The sequence below is a fragment of the Chionomys nivalis genome, chromosome 18, assembly GCF_950005125.1.
Source record: "Chionomys nivalis chromosome 18, mChiNiv1.1, whole genome shotgun sequence".
Classification (NCBI taxonomy): Eukaryota; Metazoa; Chordata; class Mammalia; order Rodentia; family Cricetidae; genus Chionomys; species Chionomys nivalis.
The window spans coordinates 46,325,553-46,341,146 of NC_080103.1; the positions used below are offsets into that span (position 1 = coordinate 46,325,553).

At 46.8% G+C, this 15,594-nt stretch overlaps 2 protein-coding genes across 3 annotated transcripts in view; both read left to right on the plus strand.

The window, feature by feature from the left end:
* The first annotated feature begins 692 nt into the window (after window positions 1-692).
* LOC130889597 (histone H2A.Z) lies at window positions 693-2,926 on the plus strand. Its single transcript, XM_057793443.1, has 5 exons — window positions 693-857; window positions 1,275-1,352; window positions 1,637-1,750; window positions 2,111-2,240; window positions 2,472-2,926. The coding sequence occupies exons 1-5, from the start codon at window positions 855-857 to the stop codon at window positions 2,531-2,533; spliced, it is 387 nt and encodes a 128-aa protein (XP_057649426.1). The 5' UTR covers window positions 693-854; the 3' UTR covers window positions 2,534-2,926.
* An 887-nt stretch (window positions 2,927-3,813) lies between these two features.
* Window positions 3,814-15,594, plus strand: part of Dnajb14 (DnaJ heat shock protein family (Hsp40) member B14) — a 40,760-nt gene continuing 28,979 nt past the window's right edge. For both annotated transcript variants that reach the window (XM_057793267.1, XM_057793268.1), the window contains exon 1: window positions 3,814-4,110. In XM_057793267.1, the coding sequence (XP_057649250.1) occupies window positions 3,978-4,110 (133 nt within the window). In that variant the 5' untranslated portion in view covers window positions 3,814-3,977. The remainder of the gene's footprint in view (window positions 4,111-15,594) is intronic.

A 15,594-nucleotide genomic window follows, 5' to 3' on the forward strand; every position in this document is an offset into this window, starting at 1 on the left:
CGATTTCATTATAATAACGCTCCATCCTAAGCTTTCTGTGTGCGGACAAAATTACTTGTTATCACCAAGGTAAGTTGGCCCTGCTGCTATCAAGAGACAGGATGGAGGGGGTGAGCGGTCCAAAGAGGTGAGGGCAGAAGTGTGTGTGTGGGGGGTAAGAGTCAGTCTATCAGGGAAGTGGTTCACCGAACAGAGGCCGATCTGAGCCACCTGTCACAAAGGAGGAGCTAGAGGGGACCTGAGATATGCGGAGAGGAGAGGAATGGCCGGACCGGAGGCGAGCTGCGAGGCCCAGGCTATCAGCCAGGGGCCAGGCTAGACCGGGAGGAGAGCTCACGTGGTCGCCCGAACCCCGCGGGGAATCGGGTGGGGGGGGCTGCGGTGGGGAGGACGCGAGCTCGCCCCTCCCCAGCCGCTCGGCTCCTCCCTCCGGGCACGTGACGCCTCCGTCGGCTCGCTCGGTGGCGGTGGCGCAGCGCTCTGTTTCCGCCCTCCCGCCGCGGCGCCCTTCTTCTCCCCGGTCCCGTCCCGCCGCCTCCCCCACTCTTCCCCCGCTACTCCGCACGCGCCAATCAGCGCTCGAGTTCGCTAGCGCCCGCCCCCCACCCCGCTCCGCCCTCTCCCATTGGCTGGAACTTCAAGGACGCGTCCCGAAGGCGGGCGGCAACCATTGGTGGGCCGAGCCAGCCGAGTTCCCGGATGAGGGAACATTCTGCGGTATAAAGGGCGCGAGGAAGGCGGGAGACGGCGCAGTTTGAATCGCGGTCCGACGGAGGAGTGGGCGCCGGGATCTCGCTGCGCGTCCGCCTGGCCTCGACTCTTTCTCGCTTGTCCGATCTTCAGCACGGTCCGAGATGGTAACGTGAGAGTGGACGCCGGGCGGCCGCGAGCCGCGGGCTTCGAGCGGGCGGGGCCGCCGTCCCCCGGGCTTGGGGCTAGGCGGCGGCGAGTGGGGAGCGTGCGGAGACGGGGTCGGGACGAGCGGAGGGAGGTGTTTTGTGAGCCCGGAGCTCCGGGCGGGAGGCGACGGTTGGGTGGCGCGCGCGGCGCCGCTGGGAGCCGGCGCGGGGACGCGCAGCCGCTGCCGCGGGGGCGCGCGGCGGGGGTCGGCGGGGGAGAGGGCGGGGGCGAGCGGCGGGCCCGGAGACCCCGGCGGGCGGCAGCGAGCGCGCGCTGGCCCCCGGGACGCGCCGCCGTGGGGGAGGGGCGCGCCGCCTTGGTAATTCTATCCTCTCCCGTCCCTCCCGGGCTCGCGGGCGTCGGCGGCGCCGCAGGCTGGCGGTAAGGCTGGAAAAGACTCCGGAAAGGCCAAGACAAAGGCGGTTTCCCGCTCGCAGCGGGCCGGCTTGCAGGTAGGTAGCCGCTGCCGCAGCCGCTGTCGGGGTGACCCGGCCTTTATCTCTGCACCCCCTTGCTTGTTTGTCGGCGCCTTGCATGGGTGTTCCATCTTTGCGTGGGTGATGTGTCGCGACTTGGCCTGCAGAGACTGAATATTGGGGCGTTGGGGGGGGCGTCGATCGCGCGTGTTACTGCCAGAGCGCGATGGTGCACCACCGTCCTTGGCTTTGGCGCGCACATCATCTTTCCGTCTTTGATCTTTGTGCATTTTTGTTTGTGTGCATAAAAAAAAATCAAGTTCCCTGTGGGCCGTATTCATCGACACCTGAAATCTAGGACAACCAGCCACGGACGTGTGGGCGCGACCGCCGCTGTGTACAGCGCAGCCATCCTGGAGTACCTCACCGCAGAGGTAAACGGGAGTGTACGCCTGTGGGCTGGAAAAGGTTTGGGGGGCGGGGGAAAGTGGCGAGAGGGAAGAAGGAAAGTGATGCAAGAAAACTCGCAGGCCTTGAGCGCGGCGCGGAGGCCGAGCGAGCACTAGAGGGAGCTAGTGTTCAACCAAGGATCCTGCTGAGCCGGAGTTTGCTGCTCTTGCAAAAGCAATAGCGTGCCCCTTCAATTCTTTGCATAATTTGCATAATTTTGTCATTCAGGTAGTGGGGAGAGGATGACGACAATTGGTAGATTAAAAACGCCGCTGAGGTTTGGCCAGCTTCATGGATCTCGACTGAAGGGAAGTTGGGAGATTGATCAGAATTTTGCCTTTTAGGTACTAGAATTGGCAGGAAATGCATCAAAAGATTTAAAGGTAAAGCGCATTACCCCACGTCACTTGCAGCTCGCTATTCGTGGAGATGAAGAATTGGACTCTCTGATCAAGGCTACAATTGCTGGTGGTGGTATGTTATCACTCCTTGCATCTCCATTAAGAAAATTAAACTTTCATTGATTCTAGAAGGAGGATATTTAAGTATATCTCGAAAAATCATGCTTTAGTTTACGTCACTCAGTTTTTCTGTTTGGACCTCATGGTTTTTAAAGACCTTTCAGTTTGTAGTTACCAGCGTTAATTTTTAGTGTTTTAAGAATGTTTCCACAAACAGTAGAATTAACCCTTGTCGCTCTCCTAGGTGTCATCCCGCACATCCACAAGTCTCTGATTGGGAAGAAGGGACAACAGAAGACCGTTTAAGGATGCCTGGATTCCTTACTATCTCAGGACTCTTGTTCTTAACAGCTGTCCAGTGTCGGTGATTCCAGTGGACTGATCTCTGTGAAAAACACAATTTTGCCTTTTGTAATTCTATTTGAGCAAGTTGGAGGCTTAGTAGTTAGCCTTCCAAACCAACCAAATTTCTGCATTCAAGTCTTAACCATATTTAAGTGTTACTGTGGCTTCAAAGAAGCTATCGATTCTGAAGTAGTGGGTTTTGATTGAGTTGACTGTTTTTAAAAAACTGTTTGGATTTTAATTGTGATGCAGAAGTTATAGTAACAAACATTTGGTTTTGTACAGACATTATTTCCACTCTGGTGGATAAGCTCAATAAAGGTCATATCCCAAACTAGTTTTAAACCTGCTTACTGAACGTGTCTCCTAGGTCTCATTCTTTGCTCACTAAACAGTCCATCTGCAGAGCAACAAGTCGTAGCCAATTTTGTCATATAATGAGTTGTTAGGACTTGCATGAGGAGCCATGCTGTATTTGTCCTGTGGACAGTTACAGTAATGTGGGACAGCTGGACTGTAGAGACCTTCGGGGTATAACGAGATAGCTCTGCGGAATGAACTTGAGATGTGGAAGATAATTATGTTTTCAGTGACCAGACACTGCTGCGGAGTGTGGAATGCTCGTCATGGGTTGGGGGTGCGCTAATTTCATAGACTAGGGTAACAGAATGACAACATGTTCCTTAGCTTGAGCCCCTTCCCTATCCAAGACAGTGCTTGCATGTTACTTCGTGAGCAAAACCAACATGGGAGCAGGAGGTGCCAAACAGCCTTTGTAGGTGAAAGAACCACTTCCTGCTAGTTACAGCTGATCCTAAGTGACCAAAAGAGCTGCATTGTACCTGCGGCGGCGCAGCACGAAAGATGTGGGTCAGAAGTGCCACTGGAAAGGGGGTGTTGGGGTGGCGGCGGTTCATAGCCCTAGCCGCCTGAGTCGCGCCTGTGGGACCCATACCGCAATGCTCCCCTTACCAGGCCTGAGGCCTCTCCAGACCTATAGGCCCAGGGGCGGGGCCTCGGGTCCTTGGGAATCGAACTGAAAGTGCGGGTCCCCTGTCCCCGCCCCGAGGGCGCGGGAGGCGGGCTCCGGGGCCGCGCCTGGGGATAGGGGCCGGTCTCCCCCTCCTTCGCCCGGGCTACCCGCTCTGGCCGGCTACGGCCGCCGGGACCCGGAGTGCGGCAGGCCCGGGAGGGACGCGGCTGGCGCCGCTGTGGCAGCGGGGGGCGGGGAGGCGGCCGTGAGGAGGCGGAGCTGCGAGGCCGCCCGTCCCCGGGCCGCCGCCGCCGCCGCGGTGCCCGCTCCTCCCCGCGCCGTGCCGCGCCCCGCCCGCCCGGCCGCCTCGCCTCCTCCGCGGCGGGCCCCCCTCGCAGCTGCGCGGCCGCCGACACCGAGGAGGCGCGAGCCATGGAGGGCAACCGCGACGAGGCGGAGAAATGCGTGCAGATCGCTCGCGAGGCCCTGAGCGCCGGCAACCGCGACAAGGCCCAGCGCTTCCTGCAGAAGGCCGAGAAGCTGTACCCGCTGCCGGCCGCGCGCGGTGAGCCCCGGCCCCCGCCGTGACCCCGGCCCCCGCGCCCTCCGCCCCGCGGGCCGCGGCAGCTCCAGCCCTCGGGGGACACCGGCGGGGCGCAGTGGGGTGCTGGGTGACGGGTCCCCTCCCCCGACCAGCCTAGGCCCCTGTGAAGTGACAGGAGCAGGACTCCAGTGGCTTATCGGGCTTCACCATCCCTGGGCTCTGTATGTAGCCGTTCCTTAAGTATCTTCGAATACCTTAGATGACACTGCTTTTCCCGGGGAGAGGGAGAGACCTTTACAAGACAGCTCCACTTTTGACAGGGATGGTGAAGTTATTAATGATTTCTAGTGTCTGATTTGATATGACACCGTAAGTACCCGCAAGTTCGGTAAATCGCTGAAGAGTAGGGTTTGGACTTACCCTACTTTAATTCTCCTTATTCATTGTCTAACTCTCTAGGCTTCGAGGTAATACAGTCCACACAACACTCCCAAAGCGCCAAGAGTTGTGCCTAGTATTTTATAGGACCTTCATTTATTCCTCCAAACAGTCCCATGTACAGGTATGGGATTATTTGACCAGGTTAACCCATGTGCAGAGACTTTGACAAATGAATAAATGAGTGAATGAATGAATGAAAATACCTTGCTCAAGGTCGTACAGAAAGTGGCAAAGTCAGAAGAGTAGCCGAGTTTTATCTCCAAAAGGTCTTTATTTAACTGCTACTGTTTGCCTCTCTGATGGGGAGATATTTTACTGTGGTCTCAAGTATTTCCAGGTTAAGAGAATTAAGAGGAAACTTAATAAACAGGGCCTCTGTTTGACTTTACTGTTTTCTTCATTCTTTCTGCATTGTTGAAGCCTTTTGTTTCTGTGCTTTTCGCTTTACCTTTTTGTTGCATTGGTTTAGGACAGGAAAAGAGTGAAAGAAAAGTTAATTTTAATTGTAGAGAGTGCAACATAAGATTTGTTATTCTAATCCTTCTTAGGTGTACAGTTTAGTGGTGTTAAGTATTTCCACCTGGTGCGCTGTAGGCTCTGTGCTTTATCTTACACCCTCGATACCGTACCAGTTAAATAGTCCCCGTTACTTTCTAGCTCTCGGCAGCCCTCATTCTGATATCACTCTTTATAGATTAGACTAATTGGGTACCTGATCTAAGAATACTCTATATGCCTGCCTTATTTCACTTAATAACTTCATATTTCATCTGTATTGCAGTATTTGACAGGTTTCTTTCTTTTTCCTTTTTCTTTTTTCTTTTTCTGGATTTTTGAGACAGGATTTCTCTGTCACAAGATCTCACAGAGATCCGCCTGCCTCTGCCTCCCAGTTGCTGGGATTAAAGACGTGCGCCACCACCACCAGGCCAGATTTCCTTTTTAAAAAAACACTAAAGAACATTTTATTATTTACATACACACGTGCATTGGTGTGAGTGTGCACATGCACATTCAAACATCACATTTTCTTTTTGGGGAGATCTTATTGTGTGTGGGGGGTGGAGTGTGTATGTGTGCGTGTTCCATGATGTGTGCGTGAGATCCGGTGACACCTTGTAGAGGAAAGGGTCTCTCCACACATGTGGGGACAGAGCACCGGTCTGAGCCCTCTCATTGGCCACCACAGGTTATTCGTTCACCTGTCAGTGAGCCTTGGGTTCCCTCCCCTCCTGTGCTGTGAGTGATGCTCCTACCAGCTCGAGTGTGTACAGACCTGCTTTCAGTTCTGCGTATATACCCAGAAGTGGGGTTATTGGGTCACGGAGTAGTTCTAATTTTGGTTTTTGAGGAACCACCACATTGTTTTCCAGAGCAGTCGCACCATTTTGTGCAACATACACGGGGGTTCCAGTTTCCTAGTGTCTATTTAACACAACACTCCCAGTTCGTTTTTGTTTGTTTGTTCGTTTTGATAGTGACTATTCTAGTGACTGCAGCGTGATGATAGCTCACTGAGGTTTTGATTGCATTTTCCATGATGATTAATGATGTTGGACAATTTTCATGTGTTTATTTGGCCATTTGTATATTCTTTGGAGATTTATATATTCTCTTAAGTTGCTTGCCCAGTTAAAAATCAGACTGTTTTCGTTGATATTACTGTGGGACTCTTTATATATTTGGGGCATTAACTCCTTGACGTCTCCAGCTTGCAGCTCTTCCCTTTCCTTCCGTAGGTCATCTTTCCCCCGTGTCAGCTGTGTCACTGGGAGCTTGAGCTTTGTGTCGTCAGTCTCATTTGTCAGTCTTCGCTATGCTGTCTGGGCTTCTGGTGCCATATCCGAGAACTCATTGACAGAAATTATTCTCGCATCCCTTCTACTATGTAGATAGATTGCAGCTAGCTAGCATCTGGTGCTGGAGGAGCAGTTCTAACAGTAAAGAAGCAGAAATTCTAGGCCAGTTCACCTGCTTTGCAGGCCTGGTTCTTCACCACCCAGCTCCCTTACTCAAGGTAGACAGACTCTTGTGCTTGGCCTTTCATGTGTGCAGCAGGGACAGTGCACGGATCCCATGGTACTCCGAGGACAAGAACGGGCTGCGAAAAAGCATCGAGTACATTTTGACTATCCTCTCTGTTTCACAAGTGAAACCATCTCAGCATCCTTAAAGCTAGCCCAGATTTAGAGCGGGTCATGCTTCTATCATGTAAACAGCTAGGATGGATCTCCTAACGGACACTGTAAAAGTACAGCGTCATTATTGCTCTGAAAGCCATGGGTATAGGAACAATGGAGAAATGGAGGAGAGAGAGTCAGGTAGAAAGATATCAACAAGGATGCTGAGTAATTATCAAATAAAGTGGTAGGGTATAATTGTGGAGTAGTCTAAAAACAGTTCAAATGCAGACTTTGTCTGCTGTCTCTATAACCAGGGACAAGATATTTAGCTATTCTAAGCTTTAATTATATGCAAAATTAGGATGTCATCACAGAGTTGATGTGACCCAAAATAAAGCAGTGTGACTGTTCTGTGAAAAACTGTCTTTTAGAGTATTCCTAGGAGATGTTTATGGGAGTTAAATAAGACCTCAAACAAGAGAAACATCTGGAATGTTCTTGAAGGACCCTGATAAAGGTTCTGTATGGGGGAAATTGAAGCTTTTGAGCGATGACTACAAACAACTCAGGAAGTTGACTGGATCGTCTTTGGATCTGCTTGTACTATGGCAAAAGAAAATATTGTGTTTTCCTTTCCATTATTCTTATGATGAGTAGGGAGCCACAAGATTAAATTCTGGTTATGCTCCAGGATTTTTGTCCTCTTAGGATTTCCTATCGAGTAAGAAGGTAATCTCATAAAACACGTTAATAAACTGGCAAGTGTTTTTCTTGTTGAAAAGTTTGATATTGAGATGGATGAAGGACGCTATCGCTTTCCATGTTTTAGAGACCATTCTTCAGACTTCATTCAAAGTTACCTTTGTATGCTTGCGTAGTTGATGTGGGTTAGCATTGGGTAGAAGGAAAGATACAGCGCCATCACTCTGAGGCTTTGTTCGCATTGTTTGTATCGTTTTAATCTATTTTTATTTTGTGTGTGTGAGTGTGTTTTGCCTGAATGGGCCCACGGAGATCAGAAGAGGTCATCAGATCCCCTAGGCCTGGATTTAAGGGTGGTGTGAGCCGTCATGTGGGTGCTGCAACCAAACCCAGGTCCTTTAGCAAAGCAACAAGTGCGACGAACCACTGAGTCATCCTTCCGGCCCCACACTTGGTGTTTCAAGTTTTAGATTTTTAGAGTAATTGGAGGCTAGTTTGAAGTGTAGTTCTTTTTCTTTTTTATTTATTCTCTTTCTTCTTTTCCTTCCTTTCTTTTTCCCCCCTTGGTTTTTTGAGACAGTAGGATTGTCTCTGACTCCCAAGTACTGGGATTATATGTGCACTGCTACCTCCCGACTCTTTTTTTCCTTTTAATGAGATAGATCTCACTATGTATCTTCAGCTGGCCTAGTACTCACTATGTAGACCTTGCACTCAGAGACACACCTGCTGCTACCTCCCAAGTGCTAAGATAAAGGCATGTGTGCACAACCATGTCTGGCTAGTAAAGGTTTTGTTGTTGTTGTTTGAGAAGAGTATTTTTATTCTTTTCAAGAATGTGGTAGCAGTTTGACTCAAATGATGGCATACAACCACAGAGAAGCCCATTCAGCATCTGCTGTAATGGGTGAACAGATACGTTTAAGTGTGTGGGTAGTCTGTACATGCTACCCGCTTAATAACAGTTACAATAATCCTTTAGTTTATTTCAGCCATGGGAGAGGTGATGCATATTTCTCTGCTTTTTTTTTTTTTTTTGTCCTGTTACTTTGTATTTAATACAGAACTGAAAAGTGTCCCTGCTTTTGTCTCACCTAAACTGGTAAGGTTTTTAAGCATCATGTGTATCCTTATCATTATACATCCTATTTTCTTTAAGAGCATTCCATTCTTTTCCTAATTGGCTTAATTAAAATTCAGTGATGAGAACATTTAAAACAGTTATTTCTGTATCATCCAGTTAAGTTTTAGGAAATGACTTCTGAATTTTCACTGGTAGTGAGGCTGTTTCAGATGTTAGTGCTGAGGAAAGAGAGTTGAGTTTGGGTCTGAACTTTTGCCTTAGAAATCTTCACTTCTGAGTTGCAGTTTTCTCATCCAAACAGTGAGAGTTTATTCAACAGATAGTTATTGACCACACACTTCTCTGTGCCATGCAGAGTTTTGTTTTATTTTGATTTTACATGTTTGGATTTTTTCCTGCGTGAATGTCTGTGCACTGTGTGTGTGCTTGGTGCTCTCAGAGGTGGGAGGAGGGCATTGAATCCCCTTGAACTGCAGTTACAGACACTTGCGAGCTAAGCCATCTCCCTAGCCCCAGACAGTGTTTTAGGTACTAGGGAGTAAGTGGACAATGTGACAGAAATCTTCTTCCATGGCATTTCCGCCCTAGAGGAGAGCAGAGTGACTGATGGGAATAAGGGTGATGGTGTGATTTCTATAGTTCCGCGTTCCTTTTTCTTTTTCTTGAGGTAGGATCTAACCGCCAACTCTATAGGTAGCTAAAGATAACCTTTAACTTCTGATCCTCCTACCTCCGCTTTGCCACTGCTGGGATTATATGTGTGCACCACACCTGGTTTGTGTGGTGCTGGGGTCAATTTAGAGCTTCATGCATGCTAGGCAAGCACTCTCCAAGTAAGCTGTGTTCCCTTTGAGAGCCTCGTTTGTCTTTATAAAATGATTTGCTTACTTAGTTTTGTGAGTCGCCCATGTGTGGGAGTACGTGTGAATGTGTGTGTAGGGCTAGAGAGGTCGTGTGTAGGGCTAGAGAGGTCGTCTGCAGTGACAGATGGCTGTGAGCTGCCATTTAGGTCCTAGGACTCAGACTCAGGTTTCTGGGAGAGCAGCCAGGGCTCGTAACTGTTTGCCATCTTTCCAGCCCCAAATAAAACTTTTATAGTTACATGTGGTTACATGTAATGTGTTCTATGTTGATACACCCACAGATAAAGCATGTCCAAAATTAAATTAACTGTAAATTTCTTTTTTTAAAAAAATATTTATTTATTTATTATGTATACAATATTCTGTCTGTGTATATGTCTGCAGGTCAGAAGAGGGCACCAGACCTCATTACAGATGGTTGTGAGCCACCATGTGTTTGCTGGGAATTGAACTCAGGACCTTTGGAAGAGCAGGCAATGCTCTTAACCACTGAGCCATCTCTCCAGCCCTGTAAATTTCTTTTTAAGGAATGTAGATCTCTACAAATGAGAATTGACAAAGCAGGCTGCATTTCCCCTGTGAAAATGATGACTAGGACATATATTTATTGCCGTAAAAGGATGTCAACAATAAAATAAAGTTTATTATTTACTATTTAGTTACTTACTTACTTGAGATAGGGTTTTAGTATATAGCCTTGGCTATCCTTGGAACTCACTACTGACTTTGAACTCAGAGATCCTCCTGTCTCTGCCTCTGGAGTGCTGGGATTAAAGGAGTGCGCCACCACCGCCTGGCTAACCCTATGTTTTATAATCTTGGTTTCTTTTAGTGGAAAATGGTGTTTCAGCATCACAGTACAGGTACTAGGGACACTGAGACTATTAGATTGTTCATTGTTTGGGACTCTATTCAAAGCACAAGGTTGTGAAATGCAGCGTGTGTGTGTGTGTGTGTGTTCATCTGTCTGTATGCTTTGGTTTTGTTTTTTTTTTTTTTTTTTTGGTTTTTTCGAGACAGGGTTTCTCTGTGGTTTTGGAGCCTGTCCTGGAACTAGCTCTTGTAGACCAGGCTGGTCTCGAACTCACAGAGATCCGCCTGCCTCTGCCTCCCAAGTGCTGGGATTAAAGGCGTGCGCCACCACCGCCCGGCTGGTTTTGGTTTTTTGAGACAGGGTTTCGGTAACTGTGGAGCCAGTCCTGGAACTCACTCTGTAGACCAGAGTGGCCTCAAACTCACAGAGATCCACCTGCCTCTGCCTCCTGAGTGCTGGGGTTAAAGGCGTTCATCACCGCTGCCTGGTGTTTGTTTGTTGAGACTGGTCTGGAGATCTGCCTACCTCTATCTCCTGAGTCTCCTGAGTGTTGGTTTTAAAGGTTTGTGCCACTGTGCCTTGCTAGTTTGTTGTACTTTTTGTTGTTGTTTTTTGTTTGTTTTTTTCTGAGGCAGGACCTGAGCCCATGGCATAGAACTGTGCTGCCCAAATGTAGAGGGGCTTTGCCTACCCCAGTTAAGCTCATCTGGGGAATCCCTCACAGACATGTTGAGAGACTTGTCTGTCATTCATCCTGGAGCCTGTCAAGTGGACCGTCAGGGTTAACATGCCAGGGGTAGTCATTAGCTCACGCTTCATTTTCTGGGGTATGCAAGGAGGATACTCCAGGGTCTTGTGCAAGTGCCAGTGATGGAAAAAGTCCGAGGACGGTCTAACTTTTCTTCCATATAAATCATTTGATTTATTGATTGATTGATTGATTGATTGGTTTGTTTGTTTTGTTTTTGTGTGGATACCCAGCTAACTTTACTTGAGTGTATCTCGGGTGTCATTTACTCTTAGGATGTCTGGTATTTTATTATGTCATGTAGATGTTTTGTTTATATGCCAGAAGTCATCTAATTACTGTTTCTTTTATTTTTTGTTATATTTTTCTTCGCGATGTCATCTTCACTATCCACTACTTTCCTTCAAAATTTTTATTTTTCAATTTTGAAGTTTTCAACCTTTGTATGTCTTATTCCTCTGTATACTATTTGTTGTTTTAAGTAACTTTGTTTTCTCCAGGTTGGCCTTTTTAAAATGATAGGATAGCATAGCCCAGGCTGGGCTTAAACTTGAGCTGCTCTTGCTGCAGCTCCCCAAGCACTGGTGTTACAGGTCTACCCTCACGCCCAGCTTAGCTGACTTAGTCATGATCTCACTATTAGCCTGGGCTGGCCCAGAACTTACTGTGTAGACCAGGCTGGTCAAGCAAGTGGTAGTTTTCCTGACTCTGGCTCTGCTGTCTGAGTGCCGGCATTACAGGCCTGACCCACCAAGCCCAGCCAACCCTGTGTTTTTGAGTGGATATTTTTACCCTTTGATTTCATATTCTTTGTGTGTGTGTGTGTGTGTGTGTGTGTGTGTTGCACGCATGTGTGTGCATGTATGTGTGCTTGTACATGCCAACTTTATGGAGTTGGCTGTTTCCTTCCACCTTCCTGTGGGTCCTGGGATTTGAACTCAAGTGGTCAGGTCGGTTTGGCAGCATCTTCATCTGCTGAGCCATCCTCACTCTTTGCCTGTGTTTCCTAAGTAGTGATTTCTTTTTTCTTTTTTTTTTTTTTAAAGATTTATTTATTTATTATGTATACAGTATTTTTGGTATTCTGTCTGCTGGGAATTGAACTCAGGACCTCTGGAAGAGCAGGCAGTGCTCTTAACCTCTGAGCCAGCTCTCCAGCCCCTAAGTAGTGATTCTGAGTTGCGGTTCAAACTGCTCCTGTAGAGCCGCCTCCTTCACCCGCTGGCTTGTCAAGACTTTCTGGTGCACACGATTACTTTAGAGGGCACACTTAGTGACTTTTTCTCATGCCAATCCTTTGCATCATTTGAGCACGAGTACTAACATTTTCTTTTAGTATGCATTTATTTTACTAATTGCTTACATTACTTCCTTATGTTGTGTTTATTTATTTAGCCTTTCCAGCTATACAGAGCTCCTTCTGTCTTTGGTGTTTAAAGTATGTCACCTGGTTAGGGAGGCGTCATTCATCCTGTCTCCCCATGCCCTTTTCATTTGCTGTTTAGTTGTGCCTTCCTCTTTCAGTGTGGGTCCTGGTCACCGCAGTTTCATTGTAAGTGTGGACCAGGCTCTCCTGCTCTTATAAGTGGGTGAAACCCATCCTGTCAGGTATCTCCCCGGCTTTACCTACAATGCCCGTTGGTTATTTGGTTTCTCTTTTTCTGGTCTGTGAGCTTGGCAAATGCCCATGTACTGTTTTGTGCTTCTCACATAGACACACACACCTTTTTAGCAGTTGATGGTTTGTTCCTGTCATCATATATTAGGGGATTCTGTGCATGAGGTTGTGATTTTGGTACTTAATTCTCTCTGACTTTATTCAAGATTTAGAGATTTAAATTTTAAGTTCCTGACCTGGTGTGGTGGTATACTCCTGTAATCCCAGTACCAAGGAGCAGAGGCAGGAGGATTTGGGTTTGAGATCTACTTCATCTGCATTAGTTTTTTTTTTTTAAGTTTTGCTAATTAATTACATGTCATGGATCACTACTTGCTGCATAGACTATTCTGATTCCACTGTGGTTATATTAAATGCAGGCTGAACTCCAGCTAGAAGCTAGCTATATGGTAGGTCTTTTATTTTTCTTGTTAATAACTGTTTGATTACTATATCACCTCCAATTATACAGTTTCTTTGGTGACCTCTTATCTGTTAGCCATGGTAAAAGAATTATATAAGTAATAGATGTGTTTTTGCAAATTTGACAACAGCAGTCGGCGTTTTTAATGTATAACTAAAATTATATATGTATAGTAGCTTTCTGGATATAATGTGCGTACTAAATAATTGACTCATTGAAAGCACAGACTTAAGTGGGTTTGTACTGGATTCACAGAATTGTGCAACTTGTGCCATACTTTTGGAATACTTTCAAACCTTGGAGATAAAATGGCTTATTGGATGCCTTGTGTCACTTCAGGTTCCTCTGACCCACTAACCCCTGCCCTTGGCAGAAACCAATCTGCTTTCTAAGTGTGTGTTTACCTGCTCTGTTTGTTTTCTCTCCTTTCCTTTCTCCTCCCTCTGTATCCCCACCCTTCCCAGGCTCCCACCCAACTCCAGTGTCCTAAAGATTCAGTCCAAGGCTCGCTAGACCAGCTCTACCTATGCCCCACATCTCCAGGCCTTGTGCTTTTCATATCCATGGAGCCACATAGTATGTGGTCTTTTGTGCCTGGCCTCACTGGCTTAGCAGAATGTGTTCTCTGTCATCTCTGTGATAGGCATGTTAATATGTAGTGTCATTTTATTTCCAAATAGTATTTCACTGTCTGGATGGTTCATTTTGTGATAAATATTTGTCTCTTTTTATCATTATGCATGATGATTTTTGTTTTTGCATTGCAGCCTACTTGTGATTTAAGTTACTTTTTCTCTTCCCTTTTCCTTCCTTCCTTCCTCTTTCCCTCCTTCTCCTCCTTTTGAATCAAGGTCTCACTTTGTAGCCCTGGCTGGCCCAGAATTTGCTATGTAGACCAGACTGACCTCGAACTCACAGAGATGCTCCTGCCTCTATGTCTGGAGTGCTGGGATTAAAGGTGTGGGCCACCATTCCCAGCCTTAAGTTATATTTTTATAATTGATTTATTCTTTAAAGGTGAGCACAGCTGCTCCTGGATTGTAGTTTATACATATGACACTGGTTTTTTGAGATTGAAAGAAGTAACTTTATCATCTAGATATAAGGGGGGAGGAGAGAGAAAGAGAGAGAGAGAGAGAGAGAGAGAGAGAGAGAGAGAGAGAGAGAGAGCACGCGCTAGCACTGGAGATGTATCTCAGTGGGCAGAGAGCTCGCCTACTATGCAGAAGCCTCAATCCCTAGCACACTTGCGTGGCATGCTGGCACACACGTGTAAAGCCAACACTGGGTGACTGAGGCAGGAGGATCAGAAGTTCAAAATCAGCCTTTGCTGCTAGTTCTAGGCCAGCCTAGGCTACTTGAGTCTCTGTCGTAAACAACAAACAAGCAAACCAGAGCATCAGTTGGATTTAACATCTCCTAGTTCAAGCTGAATAAATTTGAAGTTATCCTTAGTCAAGTTGTTGGTTATTGGTCTGAGGTTTATTGAAACTACTATCCTGGTGAATTTTCCTATTCTTTTGTCCTTTTGCTAAGTTTAATTACTTACTGTTTAATTTTAGTTTTTATGGAAAATTTCATACTTTACACACACACACAAGACAATAGTAAGATTAATCGTATTACACCATTTATCTTTAGCCACTGGGAATGTATTGACCGACCTCACCTCGTCATTCCTTCTACCCTGCTGTTATTAGCCTCTGTTTCTCAGATTATTGAAAGTAAACCCCAGACGTTATTGCTATTCTGTCTTTTGGTGTACATTTATCTACACCGTGATGGATCCCTGTTCATGCTTGCACTTCTGCCCACAAGGACACAGTTGCCTTCTGTCTGAAATGTGAATAGTAGTGCATGTTTTCTCAAAGATGTGTGCAGGTTCCAGAAGGTGGTGGATCCTCTGGAATTGGAGTGTAGGTGACTGTGAGCCACCTGACATGTGTGCTGGCAGCTGAACCTGGACCGCTGCAGGAGCAGTTAGCACTCCTAACTGCCACGCTGCCCCTCCAGCCTCTTTAAATGTTTCCATTTTGTGTATTTGAAAGAATCTTACTGCTCAGCTCAAGTTGACAATTGGTTTTTCTACTTTAAAGATCGTATTTTAAAAAAAAAATGTATTCCAATGTCCTTTGTTCCCGTTGTTGCTGCTAAAAAGTAAACAGAAATCTAATTTCTAATTTCTGCTTCTTTTTTTGTTGTTGCTCGTCGTCCCCCCCCCCCCCCCCGGGTTTCTCTGTGTATCCCTGGCTGTCCTGTCCTGGGACTCACTCTGTAGACCAGGCTGGCCTTGGATTCAGAGATCTGCCTACCTTTTTTTTCAAATAGTGTCATTAATTACTTTGAAATGATATCTTTTGGGTATTTCTTTAGTTTTACTGTGTGATAAGCATGTCATGACAATTAGATGATAGTGATTTCTAGTTGCTGACGTCACATGTCTTTGAACTCTCCCAAGTGACAGTTAATGTTCTGTAGACAGTTATGCACTATAGGAATCACTGATATTTACTATTTTTTTTGGTTTTGCTTTTGAGACGGGATTGCACTGTGTAGCTCTGACTGGCCTGGAGCTCACAGATCTGCCTACTTCTATGCCCAAAGTATTGGATTAAAGGTGTGTGCCACCACAGCCAGCAGCAGGGGGTT